The 18,532-nt window shown below is 42.5% G+C and overlaps 1 protein-coding gene across 4 annotated transcripts in view; it reads right to left on the bottom strand.

The window, feature by feature from the left end:
- Positions 1 to 962: 962 nt before the first annotated feature.
- Positions 963 to 18,532, bottom strand: part of St3gal5 (ST3 beta-galactoside alpha-2,3-sialyltransferase 5) — a 42,801-nt gene continuing 25,231 nt past the window's right edge. For 3 of the 4 annotated variants that reach the window (XM_004844592.3, XM_004844593.4, XM_087204281.1), the window contains 5 exons: positions 17,929 to 18,040; positions 7,484 to 7,827; positions 4,612 to 4,798; positions 3,258 to 3,416; positions 963 to 2,157 (listed from right to left, as the gene is read on the bottom strand). In XM_004844592.3, coding sequence (XP_004844649.1) covers positions 1,909 to 2,157; positions 3,258 to 3,416; positions 4,612 to 4,798; positions 7,484 to 7,827; positions 17,929 to 18,040 — 1,051 coding nt within the window. In that variant the 3' untranslated portion in view covers positions 963 to 1,908. The remainder of the gene's footprint in view (positions 2,158 to 3,257; positions 3,417 to 4,611; positions 4,799 to 7,483; positions 7,828 to 17,928; positions 18,041 to 18,532) is intronic. The other variant, XM_087204282.1, reaches the window with a different exon arrangement.

Genomic DNA, 18,532 nt, shown 5'->3' with positions numbered 1-18,532 from the left:
TGAAAGTGTAAATAAGGATCAAAATGAATAACTGATAATGTGAAGTAGGAAGAAAAGGTCTAAAGGAGTAGGGGAAGTGGGAGGGGTAGGGGAAAAGAAAGAAGGGAAAGGAAATAATATGAGAAAAGGAAAAAATGGAAACAAAGTCTTTGTAAATAGGGAAGGGTGCAGGGGTTGAAGGGAGGGCAGGGGAATGGGGAAAAAATAAGAACCAAGAAAAAGAAATAAAAATAAGAACCAAGATATAGCATGTAAAGAAAGGTACAAGATCACAATGATGAATGTGTATTGTATACCTAAAATGTAGCAATAAACTTAATGAAAAAAAAGCATGTGGGCTTTCCCAATTAACCCTAAGGGCCAAGGGGTGGGCTTGGGGCCAGGTGGTGCCAGCCTGGCCCAAACTGAGCTACAGAGAAACTGCAGACCATTTTCCTGAGTCTCAATTTCCCAAATGAAGCCATACAACTGGTGAGACTTTTAAAAACACTTTCTTTTAAACAAATCATCCCTTTTAGAGTAGAACCCAAAATCCATGCAAAATTTTATGAAAAGATATCATACTATTTGGCTCCATCAGCCGCTCTGAGCTGAAGCCCAGAGGCCTGGAGATGGAGGCCCACTAAGTGGATGCCATGACTGGTCACAGCCACAAGGCAATGTTAGATGGCAGCAGTGGCAGCAAGGCCAGAGAAGAGAGAGATGATGGCAGACACTGGGCTGGGGTAGGGGGCAGCACAGACCTTCTGAGATCTGAGACCTGGGCATTGAGGGTCAGGAGCCAGGCCAAGCTGGTTCCTGGGGAGAGGACACTAACACTCAGAGTCTCCCCAAGAAGGTCTGCAGCTGTCTGGATTCAAGAAGCTTGCAGGGAGGGCTCTTCTTAGCAGTGGCATCCAAAGAGAATGTTTTAGGTAGACTTAGAAACTTCTTTTCTTAAAGTAAATAAACATTCAAATTAATTAGACCACAGGACTCAAAAGCTTTTATTATTCTTTTTCTATTTTTTTCCCCCTGCACCAGCACATGGCTTGGCACACACTGCCAGGTAGGCATTTAAAAATCTGCTTTTTTTTTTTTTTTAAAGTAAGCAATTTATAACACTGGGAGGACTGCATTTTAGTGTTTCAGAAAATGTGGTTATTCCTGGAAAGGGCTTATTCCCCTTGTCTCTGGAAAGAGAGGTTTTGTCCTCATCTTTTCAGCCACCTCAGATACACAGAGGAACATCTTAGATAACACTTAAATGTTTTGGAAGGTAATAAAAAAATTCTCAAGAAATTCAAGAGCCTTCACAATTGCTGGGAAGACGGTGGCTTCTGCAGCCCCGGGCAGTTTCACAGTTCTCAGGGGACACTCGGATAGCTCCCCTGATTGATTCTGCAAATCCTCCAGCAGAGGGCAGACTAGTGGGGGGGGGGTTGTCCTTGAACTTGTCCAACTGGCTCCAGGCCTCCCACAGCTGCCAGTGGCTTAGTTACTGGAAGCCTCCTTGGGTTCCCAGAGAGAGCCGAAAAGTCCAATCAGGCATTCAGGGCCGTCATCAAAGGAAAGGGTGACCTCCCTGTACTTCCACTTCATTACCTGGTATTTGATGTGCACACTACATGGACAGAGTTCTCACCAATTAAATTACTTTCTTAAAATAAACATCATTCCATACAGTTCTCTTGTAAAAGTCTTTCCAATTCTATTCTTAAATGTAACTTATGAAATGTTGTGCAAAAAACAAGCACTGTCTTCAAATAAATAGAAAATGGGAAGAGCTAAACTCTTGCCTTTGTTTTCTTTAAATTAAAAGTTAAAAACACCAGCTGCACTTCAAAGTATTTGCAGGACAAAAGGCATCCAGAAGACGATTCAGAACAGCCCATGGGCCCTGCTACATTTCCAAGAGGTTTTCCCTGTTCAGAATTCACAGTGGATGCCACCGCTGAGATCTGTCACCACGCCTTCTCTGACCAGCTTCTGGAGGAACTTGGTCTCTGCTGTCACATTGTGCATCGTCTGCCAGTTCATGGCAGCCATGCACAGATTGTCAAAGTAGTGCAAAGGCATTCTGGGTTGACTGAGGTCATATCCAAAACCTGCCAAGCTGACCTCATCACACAGATGTGTGGCTAAGACCACGGCAATAACGCCGATTGTGGGGACGTTCTGAAAAAGAACAAAGACAAACATTAAAAAGAAAAACAGTTTTAACATAATTTGCTGCTTTACAGGTACTGGATATACTGTGGTCATAAAAGCCACATTGGGGGCCCCAATTTTATACATCATGTAATTTTACCTATCAATTTTAAAGCCTCATACTCCATGCAGGTCAGAAATCTCTAAATGGGATCTGAGGTGTGAATACTTTTAACAAACCCTCAAGAGGCAGCCTGAGGGTGTGTTCTTATGTTAAGCTTTAGTGCTCTGAGGTGTTCTTTCTAAAGCTTCTGCCCACTGGCCCTAAACTTTTTTTTTTTTTGACACAGATTTAGCTATGGTATTCAGACCAGGAAGCCACAGGTACTGAATAAAGGCATCACCACTCTGCCCCCTGATGGCAGCATCTGCTAATTGCAGGTTAGTCATTTAAAGCAACAGACAACCCAAAGCACAAAGATTCTCACATAAGGGTGCAAAATTAAATCCTCTGGGGAATTTTAGATTTTCCCAGTGTTTGTTGGGTGTGGTAGTGCAGGAGGCTGAGGCAGCAGGATCACTGTGAGTTTGAGGCCAGTGTAGACTACATAGTGAGTTCAAGGCCAGGCTAAAATTAAACTACATAGTAAAACTCTGTCTCAAAAAAAAAAAAAAAATTCCCAGTGTAGGATCCAGGCATCAACTGAAAGCACTGTTCTAGAAGATTGACTTTTTTAAACATCATCTATAAAGTAGCCATAAACATGAATTCTCACCTAAGTAAACCACAGAGTTAAATCGTAAAGAACTTTTCAGACCAATAAAGTGCCTTTCAGTGTTCTGCAGTTAAATAGAGTCCTGGAGTAAGAATACTTTAACATTTGGTGACCTAAGTGTCAGTATGCTGACTATACCAAAGAGCAGAGGCACATGGAGAAGCTAATTAAACCACGAGGAGCACTGAGTCAAGGTACAGAGAGACGAATACACATGAGGTGTCTAATCGATGACTGGGTTTCTCCACTGGAGATGCTCTGGATCTACAGTTGAGCCCCCATGAATTGTGAATACAACTCCTTTTGGACATAAAGAAGAATACAGTTAACTTTGAGTAGTGACAAAAATACCTTATCTCGGCCCCAGAATCTTGACTGAGGCTCTGAATATTGAAGGATGTCAAAGGCAGTCTCTTTGATAATAACTGGATTCAAAATCCTGAAGTGTTTTGGTGGTAGTGGGATTTTTTCTGCCACCTGCTTCCAAAAGAAGAGTTGGATCCAAAATGGCTAAGGAAAGAAAGCAAACAATCATTAGGGAACATTATAAAGTTCTCCTGTCAGCAGAGGATTAGAAAGCATTCCCTGCTAATTAGGTCAAGGTCATGGGCACAATCCCACATAACCTTGTGCCCAGTATTTTCTAGCACAGCCATTAAGATCTGTGAAAATCTAGCACCTCAGCTCAAAAAGTAACTCTGAAAGATGCAATTTGCAGAGGTGGCATTGGATAAGGAAAGAAATTATAGAACCAGTTCTTGTTTGTGGAAGAATTTTCTCAGGAAGACTTTTTAGGATTACAGCTATCATTTTGCCCAAAGAATAGGTCCAACTGAAGGGTGTTAAGTGCTGTGAGTGCCCTGCCAGATGGGCCCCACCTTGCACCCTCTCTCCATTGACTTTATTTCCTAATCCCATAAGGTTGCTAGGCAACTGATTATAAATCACTCTCTATGTGCTTCATTTTCCTACTAGAACATCTACCTGGGAGAAAACCCAGAAGATCATAACCTGTACAGAGTCAAGCTTTGGAGATGCAAACTCTCTGTCACACAGAGATTATGTGAAAAGTCTAGTATGTCGTGGGAGTTTCACAGGGAGCTAATGTGTGCACATGCATAAAAATGCACATATACTCCTCCACAGCTGAGTGCTGAAATTTATTTCAATACAGTGGTTTGAACTATATAGTAATATAATTTATTGCTGTAAAGATGAACAGAAGGAATACAAACAAATGAGGGCTACTGCCTCCACATTTGCCCCCCTGGAATGCTGTGAATTTACTCCAACACGGGAATGAATCACTGACTAAAGGATTCTGGAAAAGGTCTTTGGGAATTTATGTATATTATTTTGAATATCTTAAAAATGGCTTATATTTATCCGAGTAAATCTCATTTCTGGAACTAACCAAAAGCCATGCAAATCCAAGTCTGCAGGATAAGGAGGTGACCAATTTTGCTCCCAAAGTTGATATTCCCATTGAGTAATGATCACCATTTTTATATGCGACTCTGAGGTTCTGAAACCAATTTGTAGCAAGGAGCTCTGAGGGATTTCTAAAACCAGGGTGGTTATCATTGGAAAACCACACAAAAGTATGTCTCCCATTGTGCATGTTTTAAAAACAAGTCTGTGAACACATTAAAGATCCCTTCATTTTTACCAAGGCACATTTGATGGATGAATTTTTAGTGCTTACCAATGTTTCATTTTTTACCATTGCTTGAAGCCAACTGAAATCAACACTCTTAAATAGAACAGTGACAAACAAGTCGTTGGCATAATATTCAGCATCAGATAGTGGTGCACCCTCTGGATAGGTCATCCTTATAGTAGTTTTATTTCCAACATGCTCGGAATATCCCTCAACTGGTGCACTGTTTAACCTATTTAAATAAATAGAAAAAGATGCATTGACACAGCAAGCCATCCACTCTCTTACCACACCACACAATATTCCATGTCATGTTCTCCCGTTTTTTAGGACCAGGAACTAGGGTGAGGCTGGAATAGCTGAGCTTCCCATCAGCCTCGTCACTTGGCTCTGTCCTTTCCAGTATTTGACAAATGAACCCTTCTGTCCACATGGAGTGCTCAGATCTAACTGCTGAATGCCAAGCAATTCCAACTTGCCCTGACATTTGTTGTTGTTATTGTTTGGTACCGGGAATCCATCTCAGGACCTTGTGCTTGCCTGGCAGGCGGCAGCACCACTGAGCTAAATCCTCAGCCCGCCCTAACATTTTTTAAGTCAATGCAAAAACATTACATCTTGGACGTTCTCTGAGTGCCAGTGAAGTTTCCTTGAAAACTTCTCACAGTGCCCGGATAATTAGTGGTTTTTGTTAGAATTTCAAAAAGGCAATCAGAAAAGAAAGCCCTAAGACCAGAGCCAGGTGGATACAAACTGCAGTTCTATGGGGCAGGGGCTGAGGCGGGGGCTGGGCCTTGGGTGTGGGACTTGGTTTTAAGACTTAGGGCACTGCAGTGAAGGCTTTACCAACATGGTACTTTTAAGGAAATCTTAAGAATTCTTCCAAAAGTAGTACCACTCACCTAGTTATATTCTTTCTCAAAAAAGCCCAATTCTTCCTCCCTATTACCACACTTGTGTGTGACCCTTTTCTATCTACCTGGCCTGGACGCTGGCCCTTCACCTATGTCTGTGACACAGGATAACATGAGGGTGTCACTCACTGGGTTATTCTGAGGGATGAGAAAGCACTTCACACTCCAGGCACACAAGCAGCACCCACTGAAAGGCAGCTGACATAGGCCGTCACTTGACCTCCTGATCCCACAGTTTGAGCCCACACCGGCCCTGCACTTCACTCTCCCTCTATGGCCTATGCACCCAGTTACCTTCAAACTCAGTTCCTCCCCGTTTCTACTCCTTCCAAACACCTGGCTCTTTCCTAAAAACACTTTGCACCCCCTGTCCCTCCTGCTGAGCCCTCAGCTTCCTGCACATTCTTCAGGAATAGCTGCAGGCACTTTTGAGCCTCCTTTGGAGGTACCTATTAAAACATCCTGTCTCCAAAGGATCCCTGGAATGGTGAGCTGCTCCTGCTTCCATTTATTTTACAGATGAGGCACAGGACAGTTAGGAAATCTCCCAAATCACAAAGGTAGTATGTGAATGCATCATCATGTTTAGATCAAAATGTTCAAAATGGATCTTATCATCATCCTCCTCTAACCAGAACCATTTCTCTATTCCCCATTTTTTTTCTTTTTTTTTTTTGGTACCAGGGATCAAACTCGGATCCTTGCGCTTGCGAGGCAGGTGGCAGAACCACTGAGCTTTTTTCCGGTACCAGGGATCAAACTCACGACCTTGAGCTTATGAGGCAGGTACATCACCAATGAGCTAAATCCCTGGCCCTCTATTCCCCATTTTTTAAAGAAATTCCACCAATGTCTTAGACCCCCAAACTAGAAAGCCTGGCATCTGCTAACACTACTTGTCAAGCCATCAAAAGTTCTGTCCTTTCCTTTTCCAATGCACCTCTCAAATTCAATCATCAGCCACTACTTCCACTTTCCTTCTTTCTTTCTTTTTTTTTTGGTACCGAGGTTGAACTCGGGTCCTTGTGCTTGCACAGCAGGCAGCAAAACCACTGAGCTAAATCCCCAGCCCTACTACTTCCACGTCCTACGTGTCCCTCACACCCAATTCCAATGCCTTCTAAGCCCAGGCCTGTGAAGCAACTCTGTCCCGTCATCAATCCACCCACATACTCCTGCTAGACCAACTCTCATCCTCAAGATGGAGAAGAGTAATCTACTACAGCGTATTTTGAGCCTGAACAAAATCCACCCACCTTCAAGCCAGAGAGTGTAAAGAATTTTTCCAGGGAAATAATCAGAGATATACATACGGGTAAGAATATGCAAAGCATTTTCACAACAACAAAGAAAAATGGAAGCATTCCAAATGTCTTGCTGCAGAATCACTAAATAACTTATAATACTTTTATGTAAACAAATACTAAGAATATTTAATGACCTCAGAAACTTCATAATACTGTTTAAAAAATACCTCATAAAAACACAAATGCAATCAGAAGTACATGTATAGAATAAAAGTGGAAAACCAGCAGATTAGCAGTGGTTGTGGTTATTTGTGCTAAATGATTTTTATTTCCCCCCTTATATTTTTCTGATCTTTAATAATGAATATATTTATTTTACTTTTATAATTGGAAAATCTTTTTTTTTATAATGCTGGGATGAAACACAAGGCCTCACATGTGCCAGGCTAATGCTCTACCACAGAGCTACACTCTCAGCCTGAAATACAAGGTTTAAACAGCTTAATAAAAAACAATCTAGCTTGACTGTCTACTGCCTCTCACGGTGAGTCCCAGCTCCTTGTGGGCTTTAGGGAAGTCTAAGCAGAGTCTGGAGTATCTGATCACTTTGTGTTTTTTTTGAACTTCCTAAATAGTGAGTCTCTTGAGGGCAGTGGCCCCTAGCGCTTCTGGAGCCCCTTCCTGCCCTGGAGCTACACTGACCCAGAGCCCCAGGCTGGATTCTGGAGGAGAAAGCTGGGTATGAAAGCAAGGTACCTTATAACAATGTCGAACTGGTTCAGGGAATGCCCCAGCTCCAGTCCGTACAGAATTCCCCCGCTCCCGATCACCACACAGCGCTGACAGTGCTTGGCTTTCAAGTGTTCAGGGAAGTCATGCTCGGGCAGTATTTCCAGGAGGGACTGGACTTTATTGGAGAAAGTGTGGAATCCAAAGGGAGGATCATACTTGTACTCGGACTCACTGGCTCCAGGGACCTTCTGCACGAAGGGTGCCAAGTCTAGGCTATATCTGTGCTCAAATAGCTGCGCCATTGCTGTCTTCACAAATCTGGGCCGACATTCCTTCTGCAGGACTTGCTGAGCACGTCTCTGAGCTCTCTGGAATGGAATCACACCGATCTGACTTATAAAATCTCTCCAGCATTTTGTAGATGACATTCTATCCTATGATGTCTGATGTAGCTGCCGTGTTGACTATTATCTTCAACACAGAACACTAGCCTTTTAGAGTTAATCTATGCTCAAGGACACGAAGAAACAAAGCAACCTGGGAGAATCACAGGACAGGGAGATAAAACTCTACAGGGTTTTTTATTTCACTGCACAAGCAAAGCAGCCAAGACTCCCACCTCCTACTTCTGGCCTAACATTGTACAAAGAAATCTAGGGTGAAAAAATAGTTTGAAATGTTTTAATTTCATGTTTCATAAATTTCTAACCCAAACTACATGATGTCTAAACACATTATGCCAAGTGAAATAAATCAGTCACAAAAAAGACAAACAGTGCATGATTTCCCTTATATGAGGTCCCTAAAGTACTTCTAATTCATAAAAACACAAACTAGAATGGTAGTTACCAGGGACTAAGGGTGAGAGGGAGTTGCTTCATGGGTACAGAGTTTTGGTTTTGCAAGATTAAAAAGTTCCATGGGCCAGGGACTTAGCTCAGTGGTTTTGCTGCCTGCTGCACAAGCGCAAGGACCTGAGTTCGATCCCCGGTACCAAAAAAAAAAAAAAAAGTTCCAGAGATTTGTTTCACAACAATGGAAATATACCTAATACTGCTGACCAGGACATGTCAGTATGATTAAGATGGTAAATTTTATGTCATGTTTATCTTTTTACTACAATTTTTAACTATAAAGGGCTTCATATTTCAGGTTCCTATCTAGCAGGACAGGAAATGGGCTAACTTACTAGTTGGGGTAAGGAGCTCCACACAGTCTGAAAGGCAAGTTACTGTCAATTCTATCAGGGAGCAATGCCCCATTACCGTAGACACTGCCTGCTTTCAAACATGTTCCTAGGAGAGCAGTGGTTTGTATCAGCAAGGTCAGCTGCTGAACTCCGGCCTAAGTGCAAGGAGCCCAGAAGAGGCTACAAATGCCCATCTGCCCACCTCTCTCTGGCTCCGGCTGGCAGATGTGGCCTCAGAGCTGCTTGGCAGGTGCTGCTCCTGAGCTCCACGCTTCCTGTCCTTGTCTCCATGTCCAGCAACTTTGGTCCTGCCTCACACACACTTCCTCCCAGCAAGTGACATCACATGCATGTGCACATGTGCTGTACATATATATGGCATGAAGTCCTGTCTGCCCCAGGTACTTCTTTTTAGGGATTTATCGGGTGTTTTGAACTCCATCAGTATCATATGATGAGGACTCTTACTGTTACAGAGTTTCAAATGTTTGTACCAACTATGTTTTTCTCCCAACCTTGTTTTCATTATTTATTTATTTATTTTTCCTGTACTAAGGGTTGAACCCAGGGCCTTCACATTGAGGTACATCAGTCTTTTTTGTTTTTTTAACTTTTATTTTTGAGACAGGGTCTCACTAAGTCACTAAATTGGCCAGGCCTCCCAGAGTGGCTGGGATTATAGGCATGTGCCACCATGGCCAGCCAGTCTTATTATTTTTATTGTCTGATTTTTTTCAGGAACACATCTAACCTACTGCAGCAGAAATACTTTAAAAAACATAGCTTCAGAAAAGTATTAGTGCCTGTGAAGAGCACACTGTCTGCATCACGAGGCTTGGGCCCCAATTCTAGAACCTGCATTCTCTCAGCCTCAGAGATTCGCTGCAGACCTGTGCATATTCACTGTCTCAGCTCCCTTGTGATACTTCACAAGATGGTCATCGACATCTTTACTCTGTGGGCTCCAGGTGGCATCACAGAGGAGACCTGGGCTGACATTCACCAACCTGGTGATTGCCTCTCCAGGGCCTGAAACAGCAGCCCTTTCCCGTAGGAAGCCACTACTGAGAGCAGTTTGCATGTGGACTGGAATCATGGTAAGGAATCAGTCAGAGACCCAAGCAAGGACACTCTCATGGTCCTGTGCCCAGTGGAAGGCTTGCTGACCCAGCTGGCCAAGCAGGTGATGGCGGCACTGGTGGGCACTTAATGGACAGAGGCAGGTCAAACAGAAGGGCCAACTAGACTCCAGGCCTGAAGGATCATGGACAGCAATTTTTAGAGACCAAAAGGCCTAGCATCCCAAGTGCCTGGTTCTACAGTTCTCCTGGGATAGAAAGGAACATGTGAGAAGTGCCAGATGAGACCCAGAGAAGCATCCCCATCCACTCCAGGGTGGCCAGATCTTCCCTTTAGGAGTTGCATTTGGAAAGGAGTGAAATTTCATTCCATTTCCATGCTGGCAAAGAGCTGGATTTCAGGCTTCAAATTTAATTTTCAAGGCTGTGAGCAGGGCACAAGGCTCCACAGTCACATGCTCTGGCTGTAACCCCTCCTGGGCCTGATTCACAGCTGGGGTCAGTAATGAATCCTGAGTGAACAGAGCTCTAAATGCCACTGGAAACATCTCAAGTCTTTTCTCTTCTTGTTTCAGCTCACTTCAAGATGTGTGTCAGGCTGTCAGAAAGTCCCCAGACAATTTCTTCTAACTGGAATCCTCCTTAGCTGCCCTGCTCTCGTCACTGCTCACCTGGGAGGCAAAGCTCAGAGGAAAAGGCCTAGGAAGGAAGCCTCACCTTCAGGAGCTGGGGTAGGGACAGGAAGCAGTGTGACATTTCCCTCTCCATCCACATGGCTTCCATGCTGGGAGCTAAAGCAGCTGAGGGAGGACTGACTGGGATGGCGTCACCCAGGTGCCCTGGGATGCAGGAACTGGTGATGTTCTTGCAAAATATGAGACACTTGTCTCAAATCCAGGGATGCAAAGAAAGGTTTCAGTCTTAAAAGTCTTCCAGGCTGAGCTTGCAGGCTGCCCACAATTAACGAATAAATAGATGTCCGACAGTTCCAATTGTCAATGGCGTGGCAATTTGCCATGGAAAACCACAATGTGAAAATTCATTGAAGGGAATTAAAAAAGCCAAAGTCATTTTCCTCAGCAAAATCTCCACTTTTATTTCTACTCTATAATTTTAAGAATCATCCTTCTCAAAAAATATAGGTGAGTGGCGTAATTCTTTCTAGTGAGACAATATTCTATTTTATTTATCTATTTATTTTTAAATCTGGGACATGGGACAGGAAGATAGCTCAGTGGCAGAGCACTACCTGGCATACATGAGGGCCTGGGTTCAATCCTTGCACTGCAAAATAAATAAAAATATAACAAATTCAGGAGAGGGCAAAGCATTTAGATGCAGGGAGACTTTGGGTCTGGAGTTAACCAAATATGGGAAGGAGTCCAGCTGTGCCACAGAGCACGTGATCTGGGGGCTTTGGTTACCTAATAAAGTTTTATTTTCACTTCCACTTCTGTAAACGTGGATACTGCTTTCTTCCTCCTGGGTTTGTTCTGATGCCCAAAGCATTTTGCCCAGTGCTTGGCACAGGTGAAGGTTAAGTTCTTCACAAAGTTAATTTACATTTAAGTTACCTATCACTTTAACTCAGTTAAAAGCAGACAAAATTTAAATAACAAAGCCACAGAAAGAACTCTACAGTAAAAACTCAGGAGTCAGTGTCAGTGGTTGCCTGGGACTGGGGTCAAATTGATGCCTAAAAAAAAGGGGCTCAAGGGAACTAACGTGGGTGACTGAAATGTCCCCAAGCTGTGCTGACCCTCTAAGGTGACTAACCCTCACCAAAGCTCATGCTTCAGAAGAGTAAATCCTATGGTGGCACAGATGTTATCACCATTAACTGTTAAGAAAAATGCCATCAGAGGTAAAATGGTAACAGAGGCTGGACAGTTCTAGATCTATTTAATTAGCAGTCATCTTGGGTAAAGCACTGGAGCCTGAGCAAGGATCACCTCCACCTCTCACCTCCAGGACATTCTAGAGTGGGCTGGGGAAAAGGGCAGGTGGCACCAAGGACAGAAAAGACCAGGTGTGGGTGCTGGAGGCCCACTTACTGACTGGTTCGGCCAGACGCACCTCACTCGCTGCCAACTGTACTGAGCTTGTACTGAACCCCATCTCTCAGCTGTCCAGGACACAAGGACCACACCTGTCCTTCCTCCACCCTGGGAAAGTGGAGGCGGTTTCCATTTCTGCATCAGTGGTGCACAACCAGACATCCAAATTAAAGAGCCTTTTGGTGTGGATTTTAAGGCCTTCCTTCCATAATCTAGCCTGGTCGCACTTCAGGCTCATATCCTGCTGTGTTCTTGGCTCTAAATAGTGACAGGCAACTCTTTTTGTTTTATTCCTTAAAAATTTTTTTTTGTGTGGTGCTGGGGATAGAACCCAGAGAGTGCTAGCTATATTCCTAGCCCTTTTTATTTGATTCTGAGATAGGGTCTTGCTAAGTTCTCCAGGCTGGGCTCAAACTTGCAATCCTCCTGCCTCAGCTTCCTGAGTAGCTAAGGTTACAGGCATGCAACACTGTGACTGATAATGATAGCTCTTGCCATTTTTATCATCTTGCACACATTGAGGCCTGCCCTTTTATACACATCAGAAGGAAGTGAAACATTCTGTGAAAACCTTCTGAAAAGAGGGACATTTTGACAGGGTCAAAAATGTCAAAAACATGTGGGCATGGTAGCTCATGCCTGTAATCCCAGCACTCAGGGAAGCTGAGGAGGAGGCTCTCAAGTTTCCACATGGCCAACTTAGTGAGACACTGCCTCAAAATTTTAAAAAAATGTAAAAAGAACTTAGCGAGATATTGTCTCAAAATTTTTAAAAAATTTAAAAAGAACTGGAGATGTAGTTCTGTGGTAAGGCAAGCCTGGTTTCAATCCTGCAGAACTAGGGGGAAAAACTAAAAAGCTACTTAAACAATGTCTCATGTAACAGAGTAAAAGACACCTCTGGTGCCACCATGGTTATGGAGGCTTTCACATATTAGACTTATATATGTCATGTGTAGACTTTCATGTATTAGATCTATTCTCTCCTCTTTCCCCACAAAAAATTACAGGAAACTTTCTCCTTTATTCCTTATGTATTACTTGAATCTTTAGTGCTATTTTTTAACTGGAGAAAGTAAACATTTTAGAAATCCTTTAGGGCTGGTTGGTTTACGTGGTGGACCAGGGTTCTAGGGCTGCTCAGCTTGGTTCAGGTACTGTCTTCCTTTTCAATACTGGAAATGGGGCCCTGAGAGGCTGACCCCGCCCACTGGACATTCCCACCCCTCTTGTCAGTGATTGGTCAGGAGTCCTCACTGAAGTTAATCAAGACAGGGCATTGGCATCTGTGAAGGGTTGTTATTGGTCCAGCTGTGAACTTAGGTAATGGGCCCCATCAGTCTAAAATGAAAGGACTTAGGGCCTGGCAATTAGCTCAGTGGCACCGCGCCTGCCTCACAAGTGCAAGGTCCTGAGTTTGATCCCCGGTACCAAAAAAAAAAAAAAAAAAGAAAAAGAAAGGACTTACATTCCACCCTTTGGAAAGAAGGGGAAGGGAAAGGTTTACTTTAGTTGTTTAGAGTTTAGAGTTGAACAGAAGTATCAGTCCTATACCTCAAAAGAATACATGTATTACTGAATGTACTCAAAGAGTTTGCTCTTAACTGTGGATTTTCAATTAGTTCAAAGATAATGAGAGATTACACTGTGGTTAAAGTGATATCTTCCCTCCCCTCCGGAGTTTAATATACAGAATACATACTAACAAATGTAAAACTTTAGCATATAACCCCTCTCTCCCAAGATCCTGCTGGGAAGATGGGTAGAGAAGAAAAACAGTCAAAATATGACAAAAGTTAGAATTAAGGTTTTAAGAGGTTTCTAGTATCCAGACAGGGGGATGATCAGGGAAGGCATCATAGAAGAGGTAAATCCTGAGGTGGAGTACTTGGGTAACAGAGGCAATGAACAGGGGAGGGTTTCAGGCAGAGAAGAAAGAAAACAGCAATACAAGGAGTCTTTTTAACAAAAGGTGCTGGGACAACTGGAAAACCACATGCAAAGGGATAAAGCTGAATCACAACCTCACACCACAGATAAAAATTAACACAAAATGGATCAAAGACATAAATGTATGAGCTAAAACTGTAAGAATCTTAGAAGAAAATAAAAGATTGGACAATGATGTCTTAGATATAACACTAAAAGTACAGGTGACAAAAGAAAAATAGGTAAGTTGGATTTCATCAAAATTATACTCTTTTACTGAAAAGATACCATTAAGAAAGTAAAAAAAAAATTGAGAGAATAAGTAAAATTATTTGCAAATCATATAGCTGATACAAGGGACTAGTATCCCAGTACACATAAAGAATGTTTACAAGGGGCCGGGGATTTAGCTCAGTGGTTTCACCGCCTGCTACACAAGTGCAAAGACCCGAGTTCGATCCCTGGTACCAAAAAAAAAAAAAAATAATAATGTTTACAAGTCAGTAATAAAAAGAGAAATAATTCAAGTGAAAATGGGCAAAGGATTTAAATAAACATTTCTCCAGAGAAGATACACAAATGGTCAATGAGTACAGGAAAAAATGTTCAACATCATTAGCTATCTGGTAAATGCAAATCAAAACTCAAGGAACTATCACTTTGTACTTCCTAGAACGGCTGTAATAAATGTTGATGAGACACTGAAATACTTGCTTGTAGGAACATAAAAACATGTAACTGTTTTAGAAATCAAGTTAGTATTTTCTCCAAAAGTTAAACATAGAATTACTATATGACTCAGCAATTATACTGGTTGGCCTATACCTAAAAACTGAAAATTAGGCTGGGGATTTAGCTCAGTGGATCCGCCGCCTGCCTCACAAGCACAAGAACCCGAGTTCGATCCCTGGTACCAAAAAAAAAAAAAAAGAAAAAGAAAACCCAAAAAACAAAAAACTGAAGATAGGTACTCAAACAAATACTCATACACATGTTCAGAACAGTATTATTCCAAGTGGTCCAAAGTGGAAATAATCCCAAAGTCCATCAAGAATGAAGGGATAAGTAAAATGTGGTCCACCCACATAACAGAATGTTACCCAGAAATAAAAAGGAATTAAAAACCAATATATGCTATAACATGGGTAACCTTGAAAGCATTATGCTAAGTCAAACAAGCCAGTGACAAAATGACCATGTAATGTGTGACTACATTTATATAAAATATCTAGAATAGGCAAATCCATGGAAAGAAAATAGACTAGTGTTTGCCTAGGACTTGCTGGGGATGAGGTGTGATGTGAATAGGACATGACTGCTAATGGAAATGGAGTTTCTCTTTGGGGTGATGGTTGCATAGCTCTGTAAATAAACTAAAACTACTGCACCATATGTTTTGAATGGTGAATTTTATGATGTGTGAATTCTATCTCAATAGATAGGCAGTGTTGGAATGATGCAGGTGGCAAAAGGAGGCTGCAGAGAAGGGTAGGAACCAAGGCATAGAGTCTGATGGGCCAGACAAGGAGCCTAGATATGATCTTGGAGGTAATGGAAAGAAAGCAGAGTTTTAAGGAGGGAAACAACACAGCAGGTTAGAGATACTACGATGGCTTCAGGGGGCATGCCTGATACGAGAAGGCCGAGAAGATGACGTGGAACAGGGCAATGGGTGAGAGCAGAGGATTCATAAGCACAACCTTGGCTCACCAGGCCTTTTCTTGGAAACACAGGAACCAAATTCTCTTTTGTTTTGTTTTGTTTTGTTTTGTTTTTGGTACTGGGGATTGAACTTGGGTCCTTGCGCTTGCCAGGCAGGCGGTGGAGCCACTGAGCTAAATCCCTGGCCCACCAAATACTTTTATAAACACAGTCCTTGCTCTCAAGTAACACAATTTAGACCGAGGAAAGAGATGCTCACATGAATTATAACACAGAGGGAGGCCGGCAAGCGCAGAGGAGGTGCAAAGCACAGACTATCAAACCTCTCACCCTTGAGCTTGGCTGCTATCGCAATACACATCTGTGTCATTAAGGTCACCTGGGCAGGTCCCATCCTTCCACAAAACAGGCATCCAGATTGTTAACATTATTTTTCTGAGACAGAATCTTGCTATATAGTTCAGGCTGGCCTTAAACTCACTATGTAGCCCAGGCTGGCCTCAAATTAGTGGCAATACTCCCACCTCAGCCTCTGAAGTGCTGGGATCACAGGTGTGTGCCACCATGCTCAGTTAGCTTGTCAACACTGGTCACCATGTGCCCTGGACCAGGCCTTCTCCTTCAGGCCACAGAAATGTTCCCACCCTTTCAGTGGTTGCTCAGGATGTGGTCTTGAGTCTCTTCTTGGGGCTTTCTCAGATGTCACTAGGATTCTTTCGGAGAACCTTCAAGAGTAATGGCCATCATAACCAGAGGCTTGCTTGCCTGACCACTGCGGGACAAGCAGACCATCCCTGGTCTATTAAGGTAGCTTAGAGAAAAAGACAATGCAGGCAGCCAGATCTCTAAAACTGCAACATGGATTTCATCTAGGAAGGGTATTGTGAAAATACATTCCCACCCTGTGCTTGTGAAACAGGGTCCTCAGCCCTTGCACTAGAGAGCCCCATCTCTCTTCAGTTAACACAGACCCTAGAGCAGTTATTTTGCAGTTGGTCAGATGGTCAGCAGCATGCTCAGTAAAAGTAAAGGAAAGTAAGGCTCATGGAGAAAGTGGAAAAGTGCAGCAAAGACACAAATGGAAGAATTCACAGCATATCTGTAAGTCAGAACAAATGCCATTATTTTAGGTCTTTCCCAGGGGATAAAAACAGAAAACAGAGACAAGATGACTAAAAACAAGAGTTTGGACGATGCTGCAAGTCCAGACAGACTGGAGGAAGAGGGAAACCCAAGCAGAGGATACTAGACACAGCCTGCTCCACCAAAGCAGATTTGCCAATACTGAGAAATGAAAGGAGGCAGCAAACATCTGTGGACAGAACTACAGCAGGGAGAAGCCTCTGCCATCAGCAAGACCCCCATGCATTTATCAACTAAGCTCTTCACCGATGTGTTTCTACCTCTCTGTATCACAAAAAGGCTGAGGCATTTCAAGTAGAAACAGAAATTGGAATGAGAAAAGGAGCTCTGTGTATATTATCCAGCTTTTAGGGTTACCCTGTTACACAGATGCTGTTGTCTACATCTCACATAGGAGAGAACAGGGACTCCAAGCAACTTGGTCACTGTGTGTGGTTCCATGGTGAACAATTAAGCTCACTCCTCTCTGCAGCACGCTACCTTCTGGCTTCTCCAAGAAGATGGATCAGGAGCTCAGCCTCCGAAGAAGCCACACCACGGACCCTCCTCTGGCCCTGACCCCACCATGTAACCTTGGGACCAGGACTTCATCCCTAGGCCCTCCGTTGCCTCAGCTATGAGGTGGAGCTGATTGCACACCTCTAACTCCAGAAGAACCAGTAGAGTTCAATGACTTCATATCACTACTATACCTCTAAGACAGTTCCTGGTATACAGCAAGCACTAGCAGGTGAACTAAAATAGTGAATTAAACTGTGTGTGGACTTGAGCAAGTAGCCCACCTTTCCAGGCCACTGTCTGCATGACAGGGATGACACTGAGATGTCTCTGGTCACGATGATTAAGAGAGAACATATATGTACAGCATCTCCACATGGCAGTTATTATTCCTAACACACTAACTTATTTAAAATCATCTTTTCTTTCATCCTGAGCTGAACATTGTTGAATGATCAGTCATCGGTGAAATTTGCATTTAACATGTTAAATCAGTGTAGAAAAATGATTGTCAACTGAAAGAAAAATCTTGAAAATACAATGTGAAATCATTAAAATTAAAAATACAACTCAGGAATGACAAGTGATATGAAGAGAATTTCTTCATTGCCTAAGAATATGACAAGCAGCATCAGGGCAAATGAACTCCATGTGCATGCCGAGTGGAACTGGTATCACCCCAGACCTCAGCGGTGTAAATGGGTGGGTAATACACAGGGGAGATGAGTCAGTTGGCCGTATTTGGGGGAAAAGGATGTCTTTGGTTTGGGAGTGCTCAGGTTAAGTATGGTATTTTCCCTTCTGTTTCAAACTTTCATTAACGTCTCCTTGTAACGCATTAGAGATGATACTACAGCTTAAATGTATGCTTGGAAATGTTTTAACTTAAACCACATCAATGGAATATCTAACCTTTATGCGGTCAGGGTCCACAAAATGCTTTTCTTTCATGTCACATTCTTCAGAGATGTAATTTAACTTGAGGATATAAAGGATCCACACTCCAAACACAAGCAACATACATCTGGAAAAAATATCATCATGTATAATAAGGCAGTCATGTGATAATAGGAGAAAAAATGTGAAATAAGTGGAAAACAAACCCAAAGAGTTTGCCTGCCATGTAGCATGAAGTTATAATAATTAAGGTTACCTCAGGGTAAAAAAAAGGTGCCATTTCCTGGCAAGATGAATTAATAATTTATGACTCTAAGGAAATACAGGATAAACTTTTATTTGCAAAGGTATCATAATAAAATCTAAATCACAATGCAGATTACTGGGCTGAAAAAGAGCAAGTAATAGATTTGAACTACAGAATCTCAGGTTTAACTTTTTTGCTTCTTTAAAATACTACTAGTCTTTATTAAAAAAAAAAGAAGAACACAAAAGAAACAATCTACTTGTAGTATTTCTAAAGATTTCTATCTAGAAATGAGACTGACTGAAGTGAGACAGTACTACCAGTTATCCTGAAGACCATCTAAAAAGCCTCTTTTCAAAGATCTGATCATTT

The sequence above is a fragment of the Heterocephalus glaber genome, unplaced genomic scaffold (genome assembly GCF_053883595.1).
Source record: "Heterocephalus glaber isolate CG9 unplaced genomic scaffold, H.glaber_assembly_v1.0 deba00000470, whole genome shotgun sequence".
Taxonomy (NCBI): domain Eukaryota; kingdom Metazoa; phylum Chordata; class Mammalia; order Rodentia; family Bathyergidae; genus Heterocephalus; species Heterocephalus glaber.
The sequence above is the reverse complement of the archived record's forward strand: the minus strand, read 5'-3'. Positions and strand labels throughout refer to the sequence as shown.